Source organism: Helicoverpa armigera, chromosome 10 (assembly GCF_030705265.1).
Source record: "Helicoverpa armigera isolate CAAS_96S chromosome 10, ASM3070526v1, whole genome shotgun sequence".
NCBI lineage: Eukaryota > Metazoa > Arthropoda > Insecta > Lepidoptera > Noctuidae > Helicoverpa > Helicoverpa armigera.
In genome coordinates this window covers 7109340-7134310 of record NC_087129.1, presented here as the reverse complement: position 1 = coordinate 7134310, position 24971 = coordinate 7109340, and the positions used below count along the sequence as shown (strand labels likewise).

General features: G+C 36.4%; 2 protein-coding genes across 3 annotated transcripts in view; one reads left to right on the top strand and one right to left on the bottom strand.

Moving 5' to 3' along the window:
- Positions 1 to 14123, top strand: part of LOC110372372 (paired box protein Pax-6) — a 32323-nt gene extending 18200 nt beyond the window's left edge. For both annotated transcript variants that reach the window (XM_021329009.3, XM_021329007.3), the window contains exons 3-6: positions 552 to 692; positions 11979 to 12254; positions 12386 to 12570; positions 12745 to 14123. In XM_021329009.3, coding sequence (XP_021184684.1) covers positions 552 to 692; positions 11979 to 12254; positions 12386 to 12570; positions 12745 to 13305 — 1163 coding nt within the window. In that variant the 3' untranslated portion in view covers positions 13306 to 14123. The remainder of the gene's footprint in view (positions 1 to 551; positions 693 to 11978; positions 12255 to 12385; positions 12571 to 12744) is intronic.
- A 5765-nt stretch (positions 14124 to 19888) lies between these two features.
- LOC110372326 (cilia- and flagella-associated protein 99) lies at positions 19889 to 21846 on the bottom strand. The gene has a single exon (XM_021328947.3). The coding sequence runs from the start codon at positions 21771 to 21773 to the stop codon at positions 19989 to 19991; it is 1785 nt and encodes a 594-aa protein (XP_021184622.3). The 5' UTR covers positions 21774 to 21846; the 3' UTR covers positions 19889 to 19988.
- Between the last annotated feature and the right edge of the window lie 3125 nt (positions 21847 to 24971).

Below are 24971 nucleotides of genomic sequence, written 5' to 3'. Positions count from 1 at the left end.
TTTTTTGTGGGGACGCACGTCCACTGTCCTTTTAAATGTGAAAATACAAATGTTGACGTGCAGTTTTTAGGCGTATTTTGAAGTTTATTACTGTTCAGATAAGGGCTAAAAAGTCGAACTACGGTTTGTTTCGCAAGAATTGATCGCGACAAGTAACTTGCGTTTACTCACGTTTAGCACTCAATGAAATTGCATCAATCGGTATCGTGTCGCTATTACTGGTATTTTTATTTGAGCCTCTAATTTGATTTTGATTTTTCTTTTATTTCCTTTACCGAGCAGCAGGTGACAGTTTGTCCAATACGTTTTTATCAACTTTTGTTATAAATACTTTACTGACTGTGAATGAACTTAAAAAGAAAAATCTTACAAAGAAAAGTGCCTTTAAATAGAAAAGAGTCACGACTCGCACAGGAGCCTTCGAAAACTGCTTTTCATTTGAATATATAACTAAATTAAACTTTATTACACTGTAAACAAATATTGATTAGTTAACAGTCCTTATGGTTTTATCGGGTAGTCTTTACTAACAGTTTATTTGTTTGTTTCAGGCACTCTGCGGCCGCCGGGTCTGATCGGTGGCAGCAAGCCCAAGGTAGCAACGCCCGCAGTAGTCTCCAAAATAGAACAGTACAAAAGAGAAAACCCTACCATCTTCGCCTGGGAGATTCGAGAACGACTCATATCTGAAGGTAAATTATTGTCATGGTCATTACAAAAATAAGTTGAAACATTAATTTTAAAAGTTTCACTTGATATCGGAGCACCTTGTGCGTTCAAAATCGACTCAATTTTCTGGCTCTGCTCACACTACAACATAAATATCGTGAAGTCTTGGACAACTCTATAACCATTAAAATTGCTGCGTCCTTAAATACACCAATTACCAACGGGAAATGGCAACAGTATTGCTTATATTCGAACCATGGACCGGTAAAGTGTCTTAACTGGGTTGCATTTTTATGATATTCAATGCATTCATTGAATATACTAGACCCTTATTTGCTTTCGTACAGGAAGCTTTAAACACGGGACAAAAAAAATAAGCTACTTCTGTTAAACGATAGTTTTCCAAACTAATTAAGTCCTTTGTTAGTGGAATAAATAAAGTGGAGTTGCGAACTTATTGAAATAATTGAATTATATGAGAATCTAAGAAATAAAAAAAGTCCAAAACCCATCCATCGTTAATCACCTAAAGAGAATGCTCACCGAACTATGGAGCTAGGTTTCACATAACAATGATCAATTCATTATAACTATAAAGGTTTTCAAATTAATTTCATTCCGTGAGCTTTTTAATCGGCAATTGCTTAATCTAAAATAGATAAAGATTTGTTTATAGATTTTGCATTCTTTTTTTTGTTGTATATGGTTTTATCAAGAATTTTCCTTGACTCTTTCTTACAAATGAGAAGTATAATATCGTAGCCATTTAAATTGGTTGATGATAACCGTGATCTAGGGTCTTGGAAACCAACAAACAATTAAGGCCATCATCCGTACGCCCATAGGTTGACTATGCGTGTGCCGTGAACGCTGTGGGCTATCACGACGCGAGCCGACGTAACTGTGCTCACCCGACGCTCACCCGGCGCGCACCCGCTAACGTGACGCACATTGCTGAACCATTTTGAATTCCTATAATAGTCATCTATTTTGTATTCAGGATACAATTTTTTTGTTTTGCTGAAGCCATTCTGAATAGTTGAAACTAAAGCTTTATTGAACATCAGAATTAAAAAAGCACTACTCCCGTATTTACCAGCCTATGCGGGATTGCTTAACATTTTTTTATGATAGTTAATAATGATATTTACGAACAGCACACATAATAAACTTAATATTCTCGGTCGATTTACACGTAATGTACAATTTCACCGTTACAGTTCTGTTGAGTGTGATAAAAGAAGTATTAGTGAACAGAATGGGCATGTACTTATCCATTGTTGGACACTGTCACGCTGCATCACTAGATGTTAAAAAAAACTTTGATGTTTATTTGCATAATAGAAATGTTAACTTATATGTATTTTAACTATAATTTAACTAACTTTTTATTTTGCGTGTCTTTTTACATTATCTACTGTCATAAATAATTTGTTTTAAGTAGATAACACATTCATGAAGGTGATTGATCGTGAAAAAGATATTGAAACTTACTCGGCTACCCTAGAAAACAACGAATTGAAACCGAATATTTAAAACAAAACCATGTTTGTGGCGACACCAAAAAAACTGTCGAGTCAAAATCATAAGAATGTTCGGGTCTATTTGACCGATCTCTAGTTATAATAATATAATAAACCGAACGTCGCGTAATACCGGTGAGCGACTCATGTTACAAGCGTTGCGTGCGCGCACACACGATATGGAACCGTCTGATCATCGAATTATTACCAAGTTACCTTATTAAAATAATTTATGGCAATTTACAGATTGTTATTAACTCTATGAGGCGTTCTTGCGACGTGTTTTGATATATCGCGACTGGATGACGTGCGAATTGTGTTGCTCGTGTAATTGAGATAGATTTGTCTAGGAACTTGTTTCAAACTGAACTTAAAAAAATGTTAACTGGGAAAAATATTATTTGATTAACTGCCCTTGTATTTTCTTAATATTAAAATACTTCAGCTAAGCTTTAGTCACTCCAAATAATGCATTTGTAAAGCCCCTATGATCTTGCCTTTTTAGTTGATGAGTGAAACTTTTCATTACTTTTATCTTTTCGTCTGAATGGCTAATGAAAAAACACAGAGCGCATGTGCTGCATGGTTACTTTTTTATACGAAATATTTTTTATATAAGTACAAATTAGTTCATAGTTTAGATAGACAAGTATAAAACACTTATGGCGTTGAGTATAATCAAGGAAGCAGACGAAGCCGCAGCAAAACTATAGGCAGCTTTATCATGTTCAACAGATTTATGAACAAAAAACTACCACGTCCGAAAAATAAGGTCACGTAAGCCACAAAATGCGAACCGCTGTGTTTACCCAGTAACCAAACACTTATCTAATTACAGGATTAAAGTATTTGAGTAATGAACTTTAGATGAGTGTCAAACAGTTTCGGCAGGGCAATAGGCAAAGCCATTCAAGTGCAAGCCCGAATATGCTCTGTTAGTTTTGTAAATGGCCGCCGCGGCTGACGGCGGATATAATGTAATATGAGAACATCTATTGGATTTTGTGTCTATGTGCGAGCAACACAATGCTTAGGTATCATTATATTATGTAAATCGCTGTCGGTGAAGCATTCAGTTTGGATTTTGTCAAATGATACTCTATACCTGGCAGCTATAGGTACGTACATAGACCGGGAAACTTCATACGAATGCAGCTTTTTAATTAAGCTATTTTCATCACGTTTCGCCTAATATCAGCTTGTTAAACGAAATTGAGGAAACATAAATACTTTTAATTCGCTTATTTTGTCTTGAGATCAACTGAATCAGTTAAATGACCAGTTTAAGAGCGATCAAAGCATAGAATATTTCTAATGCAATTAGAATTTTCCGGTGTATTTCTGCACTATAGTACTTACTTTTAATATGTAAGTAGTTTGGAAACTCATCTCTAGGCATCTGTTATATTTAAAAAGAAAGAACTACTTTAGTATTTAATTTATTTTAATGATAAAATATTAATGATTCAACAATGGACTAATCTAACCAGGTTTCGGATAATATTTTATTTTATTACCGAAGATATTCTCTTTAAAGACTACTAAGATTAACCTGAAGTTCAGTATAGGTAGCGTTAACCATATAAATTAAATAGAAAATTATGTCAATCTGTTTTTCTTTGATCCCAAGATCAAATGAAACAATTTTGACAAAATTTCTAAGCAATAAAGCGTAGTAAATAAAACCGTCGCGCAGTGCCGCGGGCCCGAAGCCAACTGCACGATAAATGTGTCACTATGGCCGAGGGCTTTGATTATAAAGATGTCGTTGTTACACATATGCAACTATATTTATATATAATGGTGCTACATTATAAAATAAAACGCCGATTTCCTCTGCCATAACGTAAATTTTTCACAATTTTGAGCTCATTATTCGCCTTCCATTTCCATTTTTACAATGTTGTTTGTTTTTTTTTTTAATTTTGCTGGTAGTCTGACTAATCCTGCAAACCTTTCTACTTTGTTAGCTTAAGCACAAACATAATGATTAGAGCAGACATTTGCTGAAATGTCTTTTCCTATAATGTTACCACGACACACGAACATGCGCACACATATCTCGAGTACGATGGGCGTCTTTAGCTCAGAGGCCAACGAGCCAATTGCGATAATTGCACCAACGACACCTCTCGTGCCCATGCGTGACGTTAAACATCGCCAACTGAAACGAAAGACGGCCTAAGCGTCCACAATCCATACAATCTATTTGTATCCATCTGTTGAGAAACTTAAAGTTCAAAATCGCGAGCCTAATTAAACGTCATTACAGCGTTCGTCGTCAAAGGACGTTCTTTGCCTTGATGTTTTCTCTAGTGCAGTTCAGTTCGGTAGGGTGCGTGCGATCGCATTGGAACTGGTTTTGCTTACAAGACCACTTCTGGTTTACGATATCAGTGGGGACCGGATTAGGAGACGATAACATTCTTGATGGGAAACACTGTGCTAAACTGAGTTGTTAAATTGGTTCGCAGCCATTAAATCCGCAGGGGGCGCCGTAACTTCAGAGCACATGATTGGGTTAACGTCTATATAAAACACGTTTTATTTACATGATTTTATAATACTTGGAAAACATTTCTTGTAGGTCAGGCTAAATAATATTATTAAAGCAAAAATGAAAGAACAAACACTGTTTTCGTGATACAGAGAACTTAGAAACGTTAAGGGGAAGTAGATACGTATATTTTTCCTCGTTGTATTACATTTTGGTGCAAAATTGTAAAATTTAAGATTTCGATTATGAATGTATGAGCGAATTCTTATGAACAAGGGCTCGAACAATTGAACGCTTTTATATTTTTATGTATTTTTTGTTCTTATCTCTGTGGCCGGCTGACATTATCGTCATTTGTTGAAATGTGTTTAAAATAATTGCTCGAGCGCAGTGAGCGCTCATGCCTCCGTTGTATGCGAAAATTGCACGCGATCCCACGTCAGTCGGTTGTTTTGCGTAAATGCTCACATATTTGTCGTAAATGCTGCTGTATTTAAATAAATTCTGCTGCATTTTGACTCAAAACATTTAAATTGTACCGTTACCTTTTGCGGTTACGATTTAATACAAATTGAATGGCTTTATTGCATCGGGAATGCTTTGTTCAATTTGGACGGTCTGGGGTCGTAGTTATGATTGATTCCATTAGATCTGTCGATGGTTTCGGTGTATCAAAGTGTGTTGACCGGCGCGGACCACCTGCCGGCCAGGGAGCCTCGAATAACTATTGCTGCTACAGAAATAATCATCTACTAGACCTGACCTCGTTATAATTGAATTTACTGCTGTTGAAAAATCCGCCGAGAACATTTGAAAGTCAAATTATTCTTCAGAAACAGGAAATCTACCTAGGTACACCATAGGCACGAAGTGCGAATTTACGCTTTTCGCATATTTTGGAAAAGATTTACACTTGTACGCAGATAGAACAAAAATAAGTTTCTATTCAAATACTTACTAATATTTGAATTACAATTCACTATTCGATTAATGTTATTATTTTAATGTCTTAAAAATAACGTTTTTAACTCTGTAGCTCGGCCTACAAATATGTCTAAGTAATAGAAATTTAATCAAATTATAACAAAATGATCACGCATAACAGTCGAGGCTTTTATCATAAGCGCGTGCCCGAGCAACGCTCGCCACTTGCTTAAATTGATTAAAGTTACATCTGCATTGTCGGCATCTATCTACAGGCAGTTTAATTTCTTTAACAATAACATTTAGTTCTGAAAATATTCGCTGTTGAAAACTATCAATCAAAATATTCTTCTTTGATATTTTGGTAGTAAAAAATCTTTCATATTATATTTATAAAAATATGAAACGTCCCGAACGGCCCAATTTATTTTAACTTAATATTTATACAAACGGTGACTACAAAAGGAATGTGTCAAAAACGCAACCACTCGAGAGCGGTGCGCGTCTGTCGATCGTATTCCGACGAGCAGTTATTAAAACAGAGCAGCTCATCGAAGCCGGCTAAATTTTAATAAGGTATCCACTACCGTCTTTGTTAGCCATGACGAGGCAGTTTTGGACAATAGCTTGCGCAACTTATCGACTAAATCGATATCGGTTTACGAGGCGTTACGGGCGGCTCTAGCTACTGACCATATTTTGATTAATTGCATTCTTAGCCGACAAACTGTATGGGTTACGTGGAGGCCCAAATTATTGGCTGGCGCCGATTAATTAGCGAAACGGATGACGAGTAAGTTTACGGTTGGGGTGTTAAAATGTTTTGGTTGGCCATAAAAACACTTTTATAATTTATTATTCCTTGTTAATGTTGTTTTTACGATATGCGTTTAGTGATCATTTTAAAATCTTATACATCCCACCACATTTTTTGGTTATTTCCGATCTCTTCACATTATTTTACTACGGTACGAGGTGCAACTACGCGATAGAACGAACGCATTTTTTGTGAAGCTTTTGACATTTACTAACAAGGTCCCACCTCGTTTGCCGTTATTGTACGGTCGAAATAAATCAAATCGATCTCTACACAGCTTCCAATAAACCGATACATTTATTGATTTGTTACAGCATTAAATTGGTTCCCAGCAGTGCATCACATCAACAGTGTTGCTCGACGTCGGGAGGGTCACGGTCATGATTTCGGATTTCGGTTTAGGAGAACCTTTAATCGTTGTCGCTTGTACTAGGCGCTATAAAAACATGTTTTGATCCGTTTTTGTATTGCTATTGTCGTGTTATTGAATTACCTAATGGGCTTTGTAAGTTTTGAAAGCGAGGAAAGTTGCACAAGAATGGTATCTGTACATAAATAAATCGGTCCGATTATCGTTTATTGTAATGCTATAGGCAGCAATCGAATCGTAGCCCGTGGGTTGTCATTTTGCTTTTAATTGTTGCGAGACAGGTTGTTATTCAAATGATATGGGAGCTAGATATTGCGGGGCGATTATTCATAGCGGGTTGGCACATCTTTTGTGACTTTGGCCATTGAGAGCTAATTGAAACGAGTGGACGCGTGTGCGTAGGGTAGGCGTTTAGCGCAACGGTTGCGCGAGGCCCCCTGGAGGTACAGACACCTTTTTACTCAGTCGACGCGGCGGGTGCCGCTTGATTGCATCCGATCTCATCGTTTTATGTTCCCCATAAAGCCAACAATAATTCATTTAGACGACGTGACGCCACTCATTCGTTAACTGGTTCTAGACGTTCGATGAGGACGTGATTTTTATTTTGGAGCGACAGTAGTGAAGGAAGCGTCTAATCGTCTTCAAATTAGAATTTGAGCTTTGATGGAAAACTTTTCTTGTAAGAAACGAGACGTTCAAAAGAACTTATAATTAACTACTTAATTTTTGTCAACGGCTTTTTATATTGGCAATCCTGGTCTTTGAATTCCGCATTGGTCACATCTTGTCTAGTTTATTAGGCTTCTTCTATCAATGCATATAAAAAATCAGAGGGATCAAAGTTGAATGATGGCAGTCGTCTATTAACTATCATACATCAACCAATCCTGGTCAATATTATCGATATATGATTGTAAGATTTTAATTGGTTTTACCTTGTCCAGATTCCTATTTTGCAACCTTATTTACTTACTTCGGGGACTTAGGTACTACTGATAGACTTCGCAAATTAATCTGGGTACTGATTTCATATTAAGTATGCACCTAAATACCTAAGTTAAATAGTGTCTTGTAGATTGAGATCAAACAATTACCCTATTTAAAACAGCCGCAATTGTTTATCAGATTCAATTTATTCATCATTCTATGAATAATGTTTTTCAAATAGACCACTAAATAATAATCGGAATGTGTCCAAAGCCACAAGTTACACAAACGATTTCGCCAAACAGCCGTCAGGCTAATTAATTACAGTCGTCATTTGAAATATTGTCTAAAACTAATTAGCGTGGTTCGATAGAATCCGACATCCGTCGCGTTACCAGCCGAACGTATCGAAGAACCGGTATAAGCAAAACAAACAAACAAATTCATTCCAAACCATTAGGCACGAGATCCGACTGTTAATGTCTCAATTTAGAAACGAGCGTAAATCTTCAAAGGCGTGACAATTACTGTTACTTCCCGGCATTACAAACAAAAAGGTTTTCCGTCAATTATCGATAAATTAACCCGATTAAACAGTCTATAGCCAGACGGCGCCGGAGTGCCTTATCTTTGGACATGCCACGCTTTTAGGCAGGTACCAACTAACAACACTCCGACGCAGAAACATTAAGATTTTTTAACCAATTTGCTTTTTATTAGGATGCCATGGGAACTTAACCATTTACTTCTCACTTTACGTAAGCTATACTAAATATTTTATGCATGCTTTTATGAAAGAAGCATCAACAATTAAAGACTTATCAAATGATGTTAAACATCAACACCTATTATGCAGCGCAAATTAATGTATTGCAAGTGGTTTCGTAAAGCGCGCACGTATAAACGTTGTTAATTCGATAATTAATCGCTTTCCGACGTATAATGATAGAACAAGAAAAAACCACATTGCTTTTAATTGTGCCGTTACCGACAGCCTCTGCGTACATGTATAAGATGCTCTTTATGTTGTAGACATCTAACCTTTTAATAGAAGCGGACCCTATTGTGACTAATCATGATTAAACGACTTTAGACAAATTGCATGGCCGTGACTAAGCATGTAGGATCCGGGCCCGATCCCAAATCATTAAAAGAACAATTATAGATATCGCATTCCCACCTGCAACCTGTTCATGGATAATGATCTGGCTCTAAACAAATAGTAGAACTATGACCACTGACCGACGCTCACTGTCTGGGAAGCCTTCAGTAAAAACGCGCATCGTATTAGCAAACATGTTTCATCTCATTACCAATGATACGTACTCGTTAAATGCAATCAACTGCTGAAAAGTGAATGAGTTCGCACCACGAACAGATTGTCGAAATAACATGTTATCAGATCATTGACAGTAAGTAACGCGTCTGAAGATACTTTTTTATAACAAAATTATCGACTTATCCAAATTGAAAACACGCCCGCAGAACGCTGTCGATCGAAACTATCGATAGGCTACGTGCTTGTTACTAGACAAAAACCAATTTAACTGTTCTGTTAAAGATCATTGAAGTTTTTTGTCATTTAAAAGAATAGAAAACGTAGTAGATTAAGTAGCGGAGACGCGTCGCTGAGCTCCCACAAAACGTTAAGAGATTTTCAACGGTTTGTTTTATTTCTGAAAAACGGCTCCCATTATAATTAGAGATCTTAACTGGTAAGTGATGACTAGTCACCATTATAGTGTTCTCAGCCACATCAAGCTTTTGACGTCCAGCGGCACAGAAGGCGTTCTATCGAGCCTTCGTCTCAACGCACCGATTACGAGCCAAACAAATTGTGTAGAGGGCACCTTTTTATGCTTTTCGACGTGCTAACAATGAACGAAGCCGCGCAACTGATCATTACCATTATACTATATAAGGCTTTGTGTTTTGAGTAAATTATAACAGGTACGTTTTGTGTTTTATTTGATACGTCAAGCGGTGGTTGCGCCGAAGCGCGCCGGACCGCCTCACAATAGCGCTTCATTATCAACGGTGACCGCCTTTAAATCCATCTTTATAAATCGCGATAGTCTCAAGTCGTTATTAAAATAATTGTTATTCATGTCTGTGAGGTCCATCAAATCATTTCCTTATAACAAACAATTGTTAGGTGGTATATTTTTAAACGCGATGGCGTAATTTTGTATAGCGAGTCGTGTCTAGAAAATGTCTCTTTATCCGCTCACGTGAGCAGCAATCATTAAGCAATTAGGTTAAATTACTGTTCCTGGATATAATTGCTCTAACTTAGTACGTACCTAAAGTATATTTTAATGACAGGCTTGCAATAAATGGATCTATTCTACGTAAATGCGGACAAATAGCCTTTGAACATTGGTAGGTACGATAAAGTGCGAGTAATACTTATAGTCTGAACAAGCAGTTGTTGTTCTTATTAGCTATGAAAATTGTTCGGTTATTAGCCCTAGTAAGTTGTTATGTCGATTGCAGTATACACAAACAAGTATAGGTAAATACTCTCATATAGGACAGCAAAATAATTGTTTTAGCCTCCTCAAACCATTAGGTATGCTGTAAGCTAAAACACGTTGGAACTCTTCCTTATTCTGACATTTATGTCTTGTTCAGTTCACAGGTCACCGGTGCCTGTAATTAGCAAGCCTTTTAAATGGAATTGTTAAAATAATTAAAGGCAGAAACCTGCTAATGATTGGAAACATCGCATCGTCTGTTATCATGGTTTCTGTTGTTATGTTTCGATAATTTTCAGTCACGCCAATGCTGAGTTTACGTTTCAATTTCAAACACTTCTTTTAGTAAAGCTATCTTATTCATAAATCTCAAAAATATGTAGTGATATACATACTTAACGATTTAATACATTGGACTATAACTGTAGGCTGCATCTATACGCTAACATTTCTGAGCAGTTGTATGTATAAGCAGTTTTAGGATAATTATTTTTGCCGTACCATTATGTTACATGCATCAAATATGATTAAAATTAGATGCATGTGACTCGCAAATGTATATGAATCAGCTAATACAATACAATAAGTAAAGGCTGCCCAGGAGTATATTAAAACCCAACACGTCGAAATTAAATATACATATAATAATATTCACTAGATTATACAACCGACAAATTGCATGAACAACATACCTAAAAGAGCAATCAAAAGCGAGTTATTTAAAACATCACAGTTGAGTGGGTCCGCGGTCGGTAGCTCAACAACGAATCCTACGACAATTACTGGCCGACAGGCTATGATTAAATTATGGCACTTACTCCGAGTGTTTCCTGAAAATTACATGGGATGGCTCTCCAAGGCTGCGCCGGCACGCGATCTCGGCTCACGCAGTTAGCGCGCACACATTTAGTTTACGTTACGACACGTTCATGGACTTGATGACTGCATTCACTGCCAGCATTGACATCACCCTAAGTTACAATAAAAATATTTTTTCGACTAGGAAAGATCGCATTTTTGGGTATGTTATGCGAGTATCGTAATATCGTGCACAGGTTAAGAACGTCAGGCAGACGCTCCGTATGGAAGCCCAACATAGGAAGCGGATTTGAAATAAAATAAGAAGTTTTGTGCTAAAAGGCTTTACTATTAGGTATTTATTATCGGCCTTGGTTATGGGATGGCATTGAGTACCTATAGTTTTTTTTTATAATTGAGAACGGCAACTCGTGCACAATATTTTATGTACCTAACATAAGCTGATTGTGCCACTTAATGCTCTAAGTGCTCGCCATTTTAAAACGCGACCAATGACGCATCGGTTTTAACGCGCGTCGTAATTTTATGCACATTTGTACTGCATTCTAAGAGACATCGAGTTTAAAAACTGCACTACATAATTGCTATATTCGTGCTTAAAGCGAAATGTTTCTAGCAAGGTAGACATTAACTCTAAATACAGCTCACTGAGTATAACCATCGCATTACTCGAGGAACAACATTCACTGGCGCGCGCTGTTGTAATAACGTTTTCTTTTAAAATATTTAAACGAAACACTCGTTTAAGAATGAAGGCGACTGAGTTTAAGAAAATTTAATAAGTTAATTTTAAAAGATGGTTAGGAGTAGAAGAGAAGTAGAAAAACTACAATATAGTTATTGCTACGAAGCGTAGTAGTAAAGAAACCTACAATTTTTCGTAGCAATACAATCAACAATATTTTTACAAGTTAAAATGTTAAATCTTAAAATATATATTCTTTGTTCTCAGGCGTGTGTACGAATGCGACAGCTCCCAGCGTATCATCCATCAACAGGATACTTCGGAACAGAGCCGCGGAGCGAGCTGCGGCGGAGTTTGCGCGAGCTGCCGGCTATGGCCTGTATGCTGCGCCTCCGCCGTACGGCGCCTTCCCCTGGGGCGGCGGCGGCGGAGTGTGGCCGCCCGGCTCTCTGCCCCTGCCGCCCGGGGTGCCCGGCCCTCCCACAGGAGTACCACATCCTGACGTCAACCAAGGGTTCCTGACCTCCGGACGAGGCCTAATAGGTACAAATTACCATTTAATAGATCAAACATTTATGTTTAAGGCTCAGTCACGCTATTGAATAATTTCATAAATACCGTGAAACTTTTTACCCTAAATTCCAACTTATTCGTGACCGTTTTTGCCGACACAGACGTCGACGGCGACGACTCCGGCTCTCTAGACGGGGAACAACCGAAGTTCAGACGGAATCGCACTACCTTCAGCCAAGACCAGCTAGAAGAACTAGAGAAGGAATTTGAGAAATCCCACTATCCATGTGTTTCTACCCGAGAACGGCTGGCGTCCAAAACGTCATTATCTGAAGCACGAGTTCAGGTAACGAACTTTAATTTACTTGACCTTATACATATTTACATAAATCCATATAATTGGAGAAAGATGTCAAATCAAAGTCGCCACTTTTTGTCATATTTGAATTAATTTGAATATTTAATTTGTTAACAAAGTGAATACAGAATACTAATCATTTTTATTTACCGTTACTGACAGGTTTGGTTTTCCAACAGACGAGCCAAGTGGAGACGCCACCAGCGCATGAACCTCCTGAAGCGCGGTGGCGGCTCGCCCCCGCACCGCCTCCCCCACTCCCCCTCCCGCTCCCGCTCGCGCTCGCGCTCCCTCTCCCCCGCGCGCGTCTCCTACCACACCCCGCAAATGGGCGGCGAGAATAGCGCCTTCAAGGCCCTCTCGCACCAGGACACCAACGCCTTGAAGGCTTTCGCACATCAACAGTTCGATGCCAACGCACTGAAAGCGCTCTCGCAGCAGACGAACTTTGACGGAAGCGCTTTTAAGCCGCACCCGGCATTAGAGAACAGCGCCTTCAAGTCGCTCGTCCCGCACTCGGCAGCTGCAGCGCTATTAGCGGCACAGTCTATACAGTTGGCGAGAGGATATGAGTCACACTCGGACTCAGACGAGGAGATCAACGTCCACGAGGAGAGCGACAACGAGCAGAGGGTGGCGCGCAAGTCGCGGTCGGCGAGCCCGTGCCGGCCGCGCGCCACGTCCAACGACCTGCCGCTACAGCTCACCAAACACGATCGTTGATACAGTCATTATAATTAATTTATTTACATTTTACCTACATAAAGTATTACAATTATCATTCCTATCGAATGTCCATGTTCCGAATAATTATGTAAATTAAGATTCTAGAGTGCTAATACTCCAGTTAGTTTGTAAATTAATGTAAATACCTATGTAGATATTGGAGTTGTTAATTAGTGTAAAGAAGACGAGAATGATTAATTTTAATGATGCACAAACTATCGCGTTTAGAGAGAGTAGTATTAAATTAGTTGGTGAATTGTTGACATGTTTTGATCTGGGGACACAAGGCAATTATAAATTATTATAAACGAATTCAATGGACTAGCAATGTAATGGTAAAGGTGTATAGTTGTAAATAAGGTGAGACGTTATCGACTGAAGTTGCTCAGTGGCCCTAGAGTAACATTTTATAAATAGTAATAGACAAGGATGCTAACTGGCTTGTATTAAGTTGTTGTGATACTTCGCGGGAGTATACCAAAGTATTATTATCAATGGAGAAAAGTCCGGTATCAGGAGAAAAAAAGTTCCTAACGCTTTTCATATCTACAGAAAAAAATACAACTTTAGACATATTTACACCAATTAGATGATTTGTAAAATAATTGTTAGACAATGAATTAGGTCACTAAAGTTTATGATTTTGGCACTATTTTATAGAATTTGTTAATACGGCCACATTGCTTTGCGACATCGGCCCAAATTATTAAGTAGTTATTTTTTGTAAATATTGTTACAAACGTGAGCGTTGTATACTATTTATTGCTTAAAAGAATATTAATTAATATTGTAAAATATAGGAGACAGTTTACATACGTACCTAAATATTACAAAAATATGAAAATAAATAATTTAAAAAAACTTAATTTGTTTTTCTTGCCACCTATCCAAATCAAAGGAAATTTAAAATAAACCGTTAGATATGCCCTTATATTATCAGGGCTCTAATCTCAGTGGGTATGCTTTGATGAGTATATCATAATTAAAACATTTTAGTGGTGATACCACTAAAATGTGGTGATACCACTAAATTGTTTCCATAAGTTGAAAGGGAGGAAGGAAAAGTATCTTGGAAGGACGGCCCCGGACTAAAGGTTTAGAAAAATATTGTGAGAAAAATGGGATTTAAATGATTGCCGTGGCAATATCCGCTTGTGTTCAAGTAACCAGTAAATTTTCTCCCACAAAATTAAACAATCATAAAGTTATGAAGACTTAACAAAGAGGTATAAAAAAATAAGTTACCTTTAAAAAAACTTTAATCAAATCCGGCAATCCGTCAGTAATTATCTCGACAGTGGATAGAGTCGTAATTCTTAGCCCTTTGTCCGTATCGCGACAATTATCCTTTTTTCCGTTTTGTTATTAAACCGATTCACTCCTTCCCGGATATCGGCAATCAGCTGGTGAAAGCTGATCGAAATCGGCAGAAAAACCTGGCTGTCTTGAGAATGGTAATCTGTCATAAGTTTCCTCCTTACGTGCCTAGTCTTACTTGCAGCCGGTTTCGATACTTTTACAGTATTTCGAAAATTGCTGATTTAGCGCTCGACTAGGTAAACTGACCTGTAGATATATTCATCACTCGTTTTTATAGGTACTGAGTAATGCTCAAAGATAGTTAGTCATTGAAAATGGAATTGGAATGAACTTAGCTGCACCCGGTGAGACTGGTAGGCGACCCCAACTTAGTTGGGAAAAGGCTACACAGATGAAGAAGTAGGAGCACAGTGAAATGATGACGCTAGTATCATATTGACTTTCTAACAGGAAGGAAAATAGTAGTAAGTATAAAAGCTAAAGCCAGCAAAGTCCGCGTCAGAGTTAAGTGATATCATTTTATTAGGCATAAAAGGCCCACTTGACCCAATCATAAGCGGGACAGTAGACGCAAATGGACAAATAATATCTTATATTTATACTATATATTGTAGTTTGCGAGTAAATGTGCATATTATGTAGATGTAGTATCATTAACAAATTGGCGATGGCGCAGAAAGTTTATGGCGTGGCTAGAGAACGCGAACAGCCGTATTCTGGAAATGCTCTGCTTTCGAGATGTTTGAAGTAAATAGTCGTGATACAGTTAAGTTATTCCGATTTGTCATTAAAATTGAGAAACACACTTTCACTTTATAACGGATAAAACGAGCCTGAAATATTATAAAAGACAAACAACGAAGTTAAATATTAAACCAGGCAGATATGTAGATCTCAAAAGGGTATAATGCTGAGGCATTGAAGTCCAGCGAGACATAATTATATTATTTTCAGAAGACTTTCGTCATCCTTGAAAACAATATGACATAGACCTAAGAACGACAAAGACATGCACTGATTTCTAAATAGTGATCTATTACGTATATTTATTTATTATTATACAAATTGGTGAAACGTAAATAGAAACGCTAAGAACTCGACATCAAAAACGCCGAAGAGGCTTTTACACCTTTATAGAAAGCATTACAAAAGTTTACCATGAAACAGTTGTCAAACAAATCAAAATAGCATATTTATGTGTATCGTAAAAATCACGCGGACACGGAATAAAGTCGTAACGTTTGTTCGGAATAGTGAGGTGCTTCGATAAAGTTGTAGAGCGTGATAGTCGCGGAGTGAGGATGCATGTACGCGCGCCGACCCAATAACAATAAATTTTGTGCGTCGTTTGAAGCGCCGAGCGGACAAGGTGCGTTACTTAAAACTATGCGCTGAGACGCGGTATATTTTTGGTCCAAATAAGTAGGTTTTTATTTGGTGTAATATGGTTTATTTGATACTAAAATTAATGAAACCATTTTAAAGTAAAAAATAATTTAACAATATAAGCAATGAGGCGTAGGGATCGTAGTTAATGTAAATGTTTTGCGTGTAATAATTTTATTTTGGATATTCGAACTTACTTCCGAATTGGTAAGTAAAATATAATAAATAGGCTAGAATTGCATACAGATACATAGTTGATTAAAAAAGAAAAAAATATATAAAGAAGTGTGAAAAAAATTACTCTGATACAAGACGCCGCCGTATATTTCAGAAATGCGCGTCCCATGCGCCTTGCTGCTGTCACACGGGGCACAGATTAAGAGCGCGGTGTGAACCGCTCCACTATCTCCACAATACTTTAACACGTAAAAAGCGCTAATACAGCGATATGAACCGGATTATAAGAGCACATATTTATTGTACTTTACAACTATTTCATTATTCTATTCGTTTCGTAGCTCTGTATTAATACTAGAAGCTGGCTTATCCAAGCTACGAGGTAGGCATTTCTAAAGTAACAGAAATTTTTATTTTAGAATTTTTGAAATTGGTACGGTCTAGTGAAGATCGTTTAGCTTCTTCGGACATCACTGCTGTAAAACTTATCTGTCTAAAAGGTGCAAGATTAGTAATAGTAGTTATGATATATGTGTATTGTGATGACGATCTATTACATGACATCACATAAACTCGTTATCGTCAAGCGTATTATGAGCCAGCTACACAATAATCATCATCATCTCCTTATCGGAGTTATAATACCTAATTAATTTGTAGTGATTTGTATGTATCTGTTTCGAAGTGATGGATTTGAATAAATTAATAACATTACTTTAATCTTGAGTTATCCAAATAATTTGATAGTTTTATGATTGAAAGTGGTTAGTAATTTATTTTACGGCTGTTGGCCTACGACGTAACTCAAGTATTTTATCTATTTGTGTAAGTGTGTAGTTTAAATGAGATTGGTTTCATCTAAGTTGGGATTTTTTTAACTCGATACGATTGCATTACTTATCATTATTTTTATATCTCGCAATCAAGATTAACCTTAAAAAAGAAACTCATTCAATAAGTAATCGCGTTAACTTACAAAAACAACGTTTATCCGTGTTAATTTCCTTCACACATTTCTTAACAAAACACCCGAGGATATGACATCATTCGCACATAAAATTCCCATATTATTTTTATGCAAATTGACTGAGCAATCATAACATAAATTCTTTAATATACCCACTCGGGACGGAGCCACATCGGAGGCAATAATGTCCTGCCATAAGCAGCGTTAAGGATTTTGGGTTGACACACAAAATTAGTTCTGCACTCAACTGCAGAAGCATATCGGTGCATCTCGCTGAATAAAATCTTATAAGGAATTTTATCGTAAAATCTGCAATGAATGAAGGGTGATTAATACGTTCCGGTGTAATGTGAAGCAATTTGATTTTCCGCTATTCCGTAGAGAGTAACTATAAATATATATGTATATCTTCTATTACGGCACGGATGCTTATCCTGGTAACATAAATTAAAAATGTATTTTATGTCTGAAAATATTATGACTCCGATTGTTTTACAGTTAGCTTAACTAATACAGATGTTAATTAAAATTACTATCTAATTTAAATTTAAAGCAAATAAAACTACGGACGCATAAAATGTAAGCAATTCAAATTAAAATATTATAGGTAAATAGATATAAATTGTTAAGTGACAAGCCACACATTCCGACACAACATAAATTAATTTTAATTAGTCATATGAAACCTGATGATCGATACAGTAAAATTATAATGATCATCGATTTAATATAAGATTAACATACAAACGAGTGTTACTAACGATTATGGTTATCGACTCGCGTAGGACGATTGGTATTCACTATTTACTTGTTCACACAAGTTATGGTTAAAAAATAACATTTATAAAAAAACTGGCATCGATTTTAAAATCTTTGAACGAAAAAAAATATACGGCGTGATAGTTTCCCATAAAATCATGAGCAGATTCGAAATGTAAGCACATTAAGTTATCGGGCAAATTATCTCGTAGTGTGCTACAATATTTATTTGTTTCTCACTAAGGACGGACTCGGCTGCCAGAGTGTTCTCTCCCAATTAGGTGGTTATTGACGTTTTACTGTTATCAGGTTAATCTTGAAATGAGAAGCCGTATTTATAGTGCTATTGGGTTTTGTGCGAGCAGGAGGCTTTCACTTAGTGTGAATCTTTTATATGTTAATTGTTTTATTCATAAATATTTTTATTAAATAAATTTTGCAACAGCAATTTGTTAGGTAACCATCATTAACAAAATTGAGTGGTAAATGTTAAAAGTTATGACTGATTTAAAGATTTTTTTTTTGTGAAATACCACGTTTTAATTTCATTATAATTACACTGATTTATGTAGAGACAAACACGAGTCAAGCAATAAAGTTGTAACTTTAGAACAACACCGATCATCCCATACTATAGATAAGGCTGCGCTACGACACAGCCCAAAGTCGACATTTATCCCAAAAAGGGAAGCTGTTAATAGAGTCATTCAACGTTACCGGCCGAATTATCTACAAAGAGAGAAGTCAGGCCGGTGTCGGTCGGAAATATAAATTTATTTGGTGGTTGTCTCCGCGACACGGGCGCCCGCGCCTCTATCTCGCCGCGTAATCTTGAACATTGGCGTTAAAGAATTTAAATTATACGCTGATACAAATGAACGGGCGAACCCGCCTTATTTATTGCCTTAATCCAAATTATATTGACTAGGTTTCTTCGATTGGGATACGTCGTCACATGATCCATAATATGAATAAAACGTCAAGTTATCGGTATATTATAAGCTCGGATTATCACCTGTGTATGTTGGGAAATTTTACACCTAATATCATTAGTGTCAATATTGCTAGTGTTATGATGTTTATGAATTATATAATACTGCGAGGGCCGGAGTCGTTGCTCTGCCGTTTATCAAATGAGGTGTCGATTCTGCACTATAAATTCCAATTACTAATATTTCTGTTCGGCGCGCACTAATTAAGTTCAGCAACCAATTCACGCGTGCGCATCGATCGAGCCCCGCCTGGAGACACCATTAGTCTTGCTACTATACTTCTTCATGGCTGCAGACGAAGTAATGTAAAGATATGAGCGATATTTCATAATAATTACATATTACCAGTTAATAATATTTTCTAGTGAGGTGCTATTTGAATCTTTAAAAGTAAATGAAACAGGTTGCTAGAAATGAGAGAGATTGTCTATACCTATAAAGTTTTATAACATATATATTTTAATTACTTTAGTTCTGGAGCGGTCAGGTAACAATAATTAACAATAAGTATCATTCATACCCAAAGAAAAATTAAATTAATTTGCCATGTCTAAATATTCCTAAGTCTGTGGAGTTGCGTATATTTATAACATGACAACTTCATCTCGAGCTTAAATGCTAATATGAATGGAGCGATCAACTAATTTAGTCTATACGTCTTTATTTAGCTCTTGTAATACAGAATATTTGATCTTATGTGTATATTTATGAAGGTTCATGAGAGTTATGAGAATCAACAGCAAATAACTTTTGGAACTGTGACAGTAAGCTACTTAAACGCTTTTTAAGCTTCATGCAATATCGTTCTATCTCGTTTTCAATTTTGCTAATTTCCTTAATTTGTACAGTAAGTATACTGGGTAGCTCTTTTTTCGAGTCATGCTGCCCCAGGCGCAGCACGTCAGTTGAGTACGTGTGCACCACTTATAACTGTGCCTATACATGTTCAGGTACATAAAACACGATATTTAAACGAGAATTATTGTTAATCATCTTTTTATTAAAAACGGCACGTTATAAGAAAGAATAAAGATAAATAAGCATTTATGTCACTACTACATTAAACATTACTGACGGAATCAGGTACACAATTTGATTCGCATCTTTCGTTTCTCCTCTAAGATCTTTTTCAAATCAGTCACTTCTTTAGATGAAGTCGACTTCACGAGCGTCAGGTTGGACTTCCTGTTACGTTTTCGTAGCATTGTTTGTTCGCTCAGATAATTCTTGATAGTTGTCTTTGTTTCCTCCAGGTCTTGCTTCGCAGCTTTATTTTCATCTCTAATAAGCGTTCTCTTTGTTTCTATTTCGTCCTTTAATTCTATTTTCATGGCATTTAACCGTTCCTGTAACTCTGCCATCGACATTTCACAAAGCAAACCCAGTCCGGATGTTTCCGTCAGATCTATTATTTTAGGCACTCTAGCTTTCCTAGCAATCATGGCTAATATTTTTATTTCTTTGATCATATTGACCCTACGCTCTAGTTGTTCTTGTTTTTCTTGAATAGCTTTTGCTAATATCATTTCGGTTTCTTTCTTTACTTTATCTGCTGATTCTTTCTTTTTCGCAGCGATATCGTTTTTGGCTTGCAATAGGCTCAGTTCTATCATGGAAAGTTTTTCTACTTGTTTGCGGTTTTTTTCCATTTCAACTTTTCTCCACCGTTCTATTTCTTCATTCCAGGCCTCCTTTTCCTTCACAAATTCTTCATATTTCTTTTTGTTTTCTTCTAGCAATTTCTTTTTTGAGAGTAATGCTTCTTCGTATGTAATTTGACCCAACAAATGTTTCTTTTCTATATCAAGCAACCTCTCCCTTTCTTTTTCCTGTCTGTCATATTCCGTTATTTCATCAATTTTGACAGTATTTCTACAACATTTCATTACATTGTGTAACCATTGCACTTCGTCTTCTTCAGCTAATTGTATTCTTTTGTTCATTCTTTTTATAGTTGTAGCAGTCTCTTTTACTGGTGGAGGACTAGCTTTTAATATAGAATTTTGTCTGGGCTTTGCTTTTGTGTTCTCGATTTCTATTTCGTCTCTGATACTGGAGAGTCTTTTGTAATATCTATCAGATTTAAGTTGAGCATAATGAAAATCTTTGTTTTTAACGTCATTTAACAAATGAGCTGCTTTTTGTTTGTTCTTTTCGTGAATTTGTTTCAATTTTTGATCAATAGCAGTTTTTGTTAACATCCTTTTCTTTTTGTTAAGCATAGAGTTTGGAGGAGTTGCTGGGAAAAAACCTGGCTGAACTGGTGGGGGAATATATTCTTTACCTTTGCGGTTTAATACATTGGGTTGAACAGGTATTGTGAGTGGTTTTATCTTCCTATTTTCCATCTTCTTTACATGCTCAGCATAGCTATGAGCCATATCACTAATGTAAGGCTGCCATTCAAAAAGTGGTCCAATAATTTTTTCAGTTATGAAATTCGTGTCGTAGCTAGATTGAGCGACTTGCGATATAAATGTTAATACTTCATTGTTGCTTAAAAACTTTGTGAAAGTATTCAACAGAGGCTTGCTTAAGTTGAAGAGACACTTGTAAAGTAACTGCATGTCTTTTGGCACACATTGAAAAGTGACTGCGTGGAGTATGATCATGAAATAATCTTGTTCCTCATCTGTAAGCTCTTCGTGTAAATGGGAAGCTATCTCCTGCAAGAACGTGCGATGTCTTTGGAAACTCAAGAATGTTTCTGCTATCCATGATAGTTTTGTGTCCTCAGTAGTTTCTGGACATTTTTCTATATAACTTTTCATATATTCGTATGGTGACACCTCGCTAGCAGCTCCATAGTCAATGATAATATTTCTTAGCAGTTTTACGTTTCCGGAGGTGTGGTAGTAAACCATTTTTCAATGGTTTACTATTTTGGGCAATTTCAGAAACGAAATGAAAACATGACACAAAATACAACACGACAAATAATTTTGGTGACAGATAATAAAGTAAAGCGTGCATAGTGAATTCTAAACGGCCAGTTGTAACTTATATTTTATATGTAACCTTTTACTTTCCCTTACTATCTTTAAAAGAGGTTTATGTTTAGCTAATAGGTTTATGTGAAATTAATAAATCTCTCTTAACAGATTTAAATATTTTACATGCATCCTCAAACGTTTCATTAATTCAGAAATCCGTCGGTAAACGACTAACGAACGGCAAGCAAAATCGAATCTGAATACAAAAAGGCAAGTAGGTAAATCAATCGTCAGTCAAACGTTGAGTTCATCATACATTCCTGTCATCCGCGGTTGCCGACGGGAGTATTTAATTAGGTAGCCGGTCTGTTTTCGCCGGGTGCGTCATTAATCAATCAGTTTGGACGCGAAGCTATTATTCGACAGGTCGACACCTTAGGCCGCTCCGATACGCGCAAAGTGCAAGTCATACGCTCCCTCTTAAAATATAATAATCGTGTTAAACACGACCATAAAAGCCATATTCGATTAGAGGTATTTTAAATAGGTTCCTGTCTTGTTATCTCGAGCCATTGTCGGTATAACAACGTATCGGTTTTTGTTCTCTCTCTTTATAATTACTCTCGCCTCATAATGCCGTAACTAGAAGTTAGTTTGTTAATAGAGATTCGGGATTCCTTGTGTAGGTTCTGTTAAGTAGTCATTATAATAAATGCGTGTAAAAGAGCTTTTATGCGTGATATTGTATTGTTATTTTATAGCAAGTGATTGACTGTTGAAATTGTGTGGGAAACTTTCAAGATTAAACCTGATAAGAAGGGAATGGAAAATATCAATGCTAAGGTAGACATTGCATCAATCTAAACACTAACTATATGAAAATCAAAACTTTTCAATTTTGCGACATTTATTGCTACTCTTGGTTGACATATTCAAATGTAGGTCCTGAATGTCCGTGGTTTATCAGTTGCGGCATTAGCAAGCTCAAGCATAGACATAAGCAATGAACTTTCTTCCGTCATCACTACACACTACCAAATAAATAGATCCGAAGCCGCGGTCACTATATCCGATGGTAAGAAAGCGGTGGCTTATTGACTCTGTCAAAATTAATTCAACTTTGAACACAAATCAATTTCAACATAATATTAGCTGTCAGGGCATGTCAAATTACTGCCTTTAATTAACGATACGGCTCGCCTTTCTCACGTCATATAAATGTCTAATGATTCCCGATTGAACGTACTCTGTATTGTTATTTTTGAGCCTTTGTGCTTTATTTCACTTTTAAGTACATTTCAAATTGAATGTATTGAAGGGAGGGTTAATTAATTGATGGATTATTTGAGTGTGAACTAGTTTTATACGACGGAATGACAGTAAGTTGTATAGTTGCTAGAACTATATAAAATAGGGGACCATCAGCAAAGTAGGTAAAATTTTATGAAAACAGCGGTTTTAAAACGAATTAAGGTCACATTTAAAACGCCGATATCATTATGATTTACAAAAGGAAGTACGTAATATTACCAATATTTTAAAAATCATAACCAGTCGAAACGAAAGGAAACAATTAGCAAGCTGAGATGGTATAAGTATTAATGGCCGCGATTTTTCTTAAACGTGTAACCACCTTGTTTTCGCAGGTGGCACGGGACAATACCAAGCTAAGTCTGTCATATTCATGTAACAATCATAACTTGAATACGTAATAAGTGGGCGGTCTTCAAATATAGTGGCGTTACAATCGGAAAATTACTCGATGGAATTTTCTGTTTATGTGGGTTAAAATAAATAGGTATCTATTGTATAGCAAGAAAATAGGTTTTAGATATAAATTTGTCACCGTGTTAAGTATGATTTATTTCTATTTTTACCTATTGCATATTGATTTATTGCAGCATATGGAAACGAAATGTTGTAAAGTTCGCATGTCCCTTCACCACGAAAAGACACGATGATGATGTCCTATAGTAGGTACACGGAAGATGCTTTCCAGTAAGTACCTTAATGAGTTTATATATACCGAATTGCTAACCAATTACTCATACAACCCAATAAAAATTGCAGTAGGAAAAATAGTGTTTAAATCAAAGGCAAGATAAATGTTAAGTGGGCAGGGCTCGGTCGTCGTCATGAAAGGTCACCGATCAGTGAGGTTATTTATCGGCGGCCCGTCACGACTCCAACACATTCGGAGCTTAAGCTAGCTTGTGTTTAATAAGAGCTTTACAAAATCATATTGGTCAGATAGTTATAATGTTTAGTGACATTTTACGTTTATCAGTAGGAGTACATAATTGGAATTTGTATTAAGTCGATTATAATATAGACAAATGTCTCTATTCTGCGCAGTTGGATTATCTATAGGTAACATAATAAAGAGGACCTTAATTTTTTGTTTCTTTGTTTGTACCCTAAAAGCTCAAAAACTACTGAATTGGTAAATTAATTTTCTGTTGGAAAGCTACACTCTTCCAAAATGACATAGCCTAATTTTATCCGTACCCGTAGTTAATTCGCAGTAGTTCCCATGGGGCGTGAAACCGCGGGAATCAGCTAGTTTTTTATGAAGTCAAAATCTACATTATCGAATCAAATCCATTGAAAAATACTTCTGTATTACCTTTAAGTATGTAAAATAAGTGATTTCTATAAGAAATGGAATATGACGAAGGATATTAATGTGTGGTTTAAAAGTCAATTTGTTTCAGTCAGGTATGATGATGTAAATCATGCACCATGACATGGTTAATGGAATTAATGTGCTCATTGAATATTGCAAATGTATTTATACCTAAGTATACATTTAAAATTACGTATTCTGTTTACTGAGAATAATACTACAAACATAATGATTTGACGACAAAGAATTATAGGTAGTTTTTATGGGTGTTTGTGTTGATTACTTAGTCATTAATTAAAAACATAGGTATCTCTCCAGGATCATCTTTACATCAAAAATAAAATAAGTTTTCCTAAACTTATTTGAAATGTTTGTGGTAGGTAACTGACCGAAATGAACCATATAAGTAAAACTACATTGAACCCTTATCGATTAAAACTTAGACAGAATTTCTCAACACTTTTATATATAGAATCAGTTATTCATCATTACCGACACCATAA

What these genes read in the sequence shown, in the direction of transcription:
- LOC110372326 (XM_021328947.3), bottom strand. Translation starts at nt 21,773, where the DNA reads ATGGTTTACTACCACACCTCCGGAAACGTAAAACTGCTAAGAAATATT.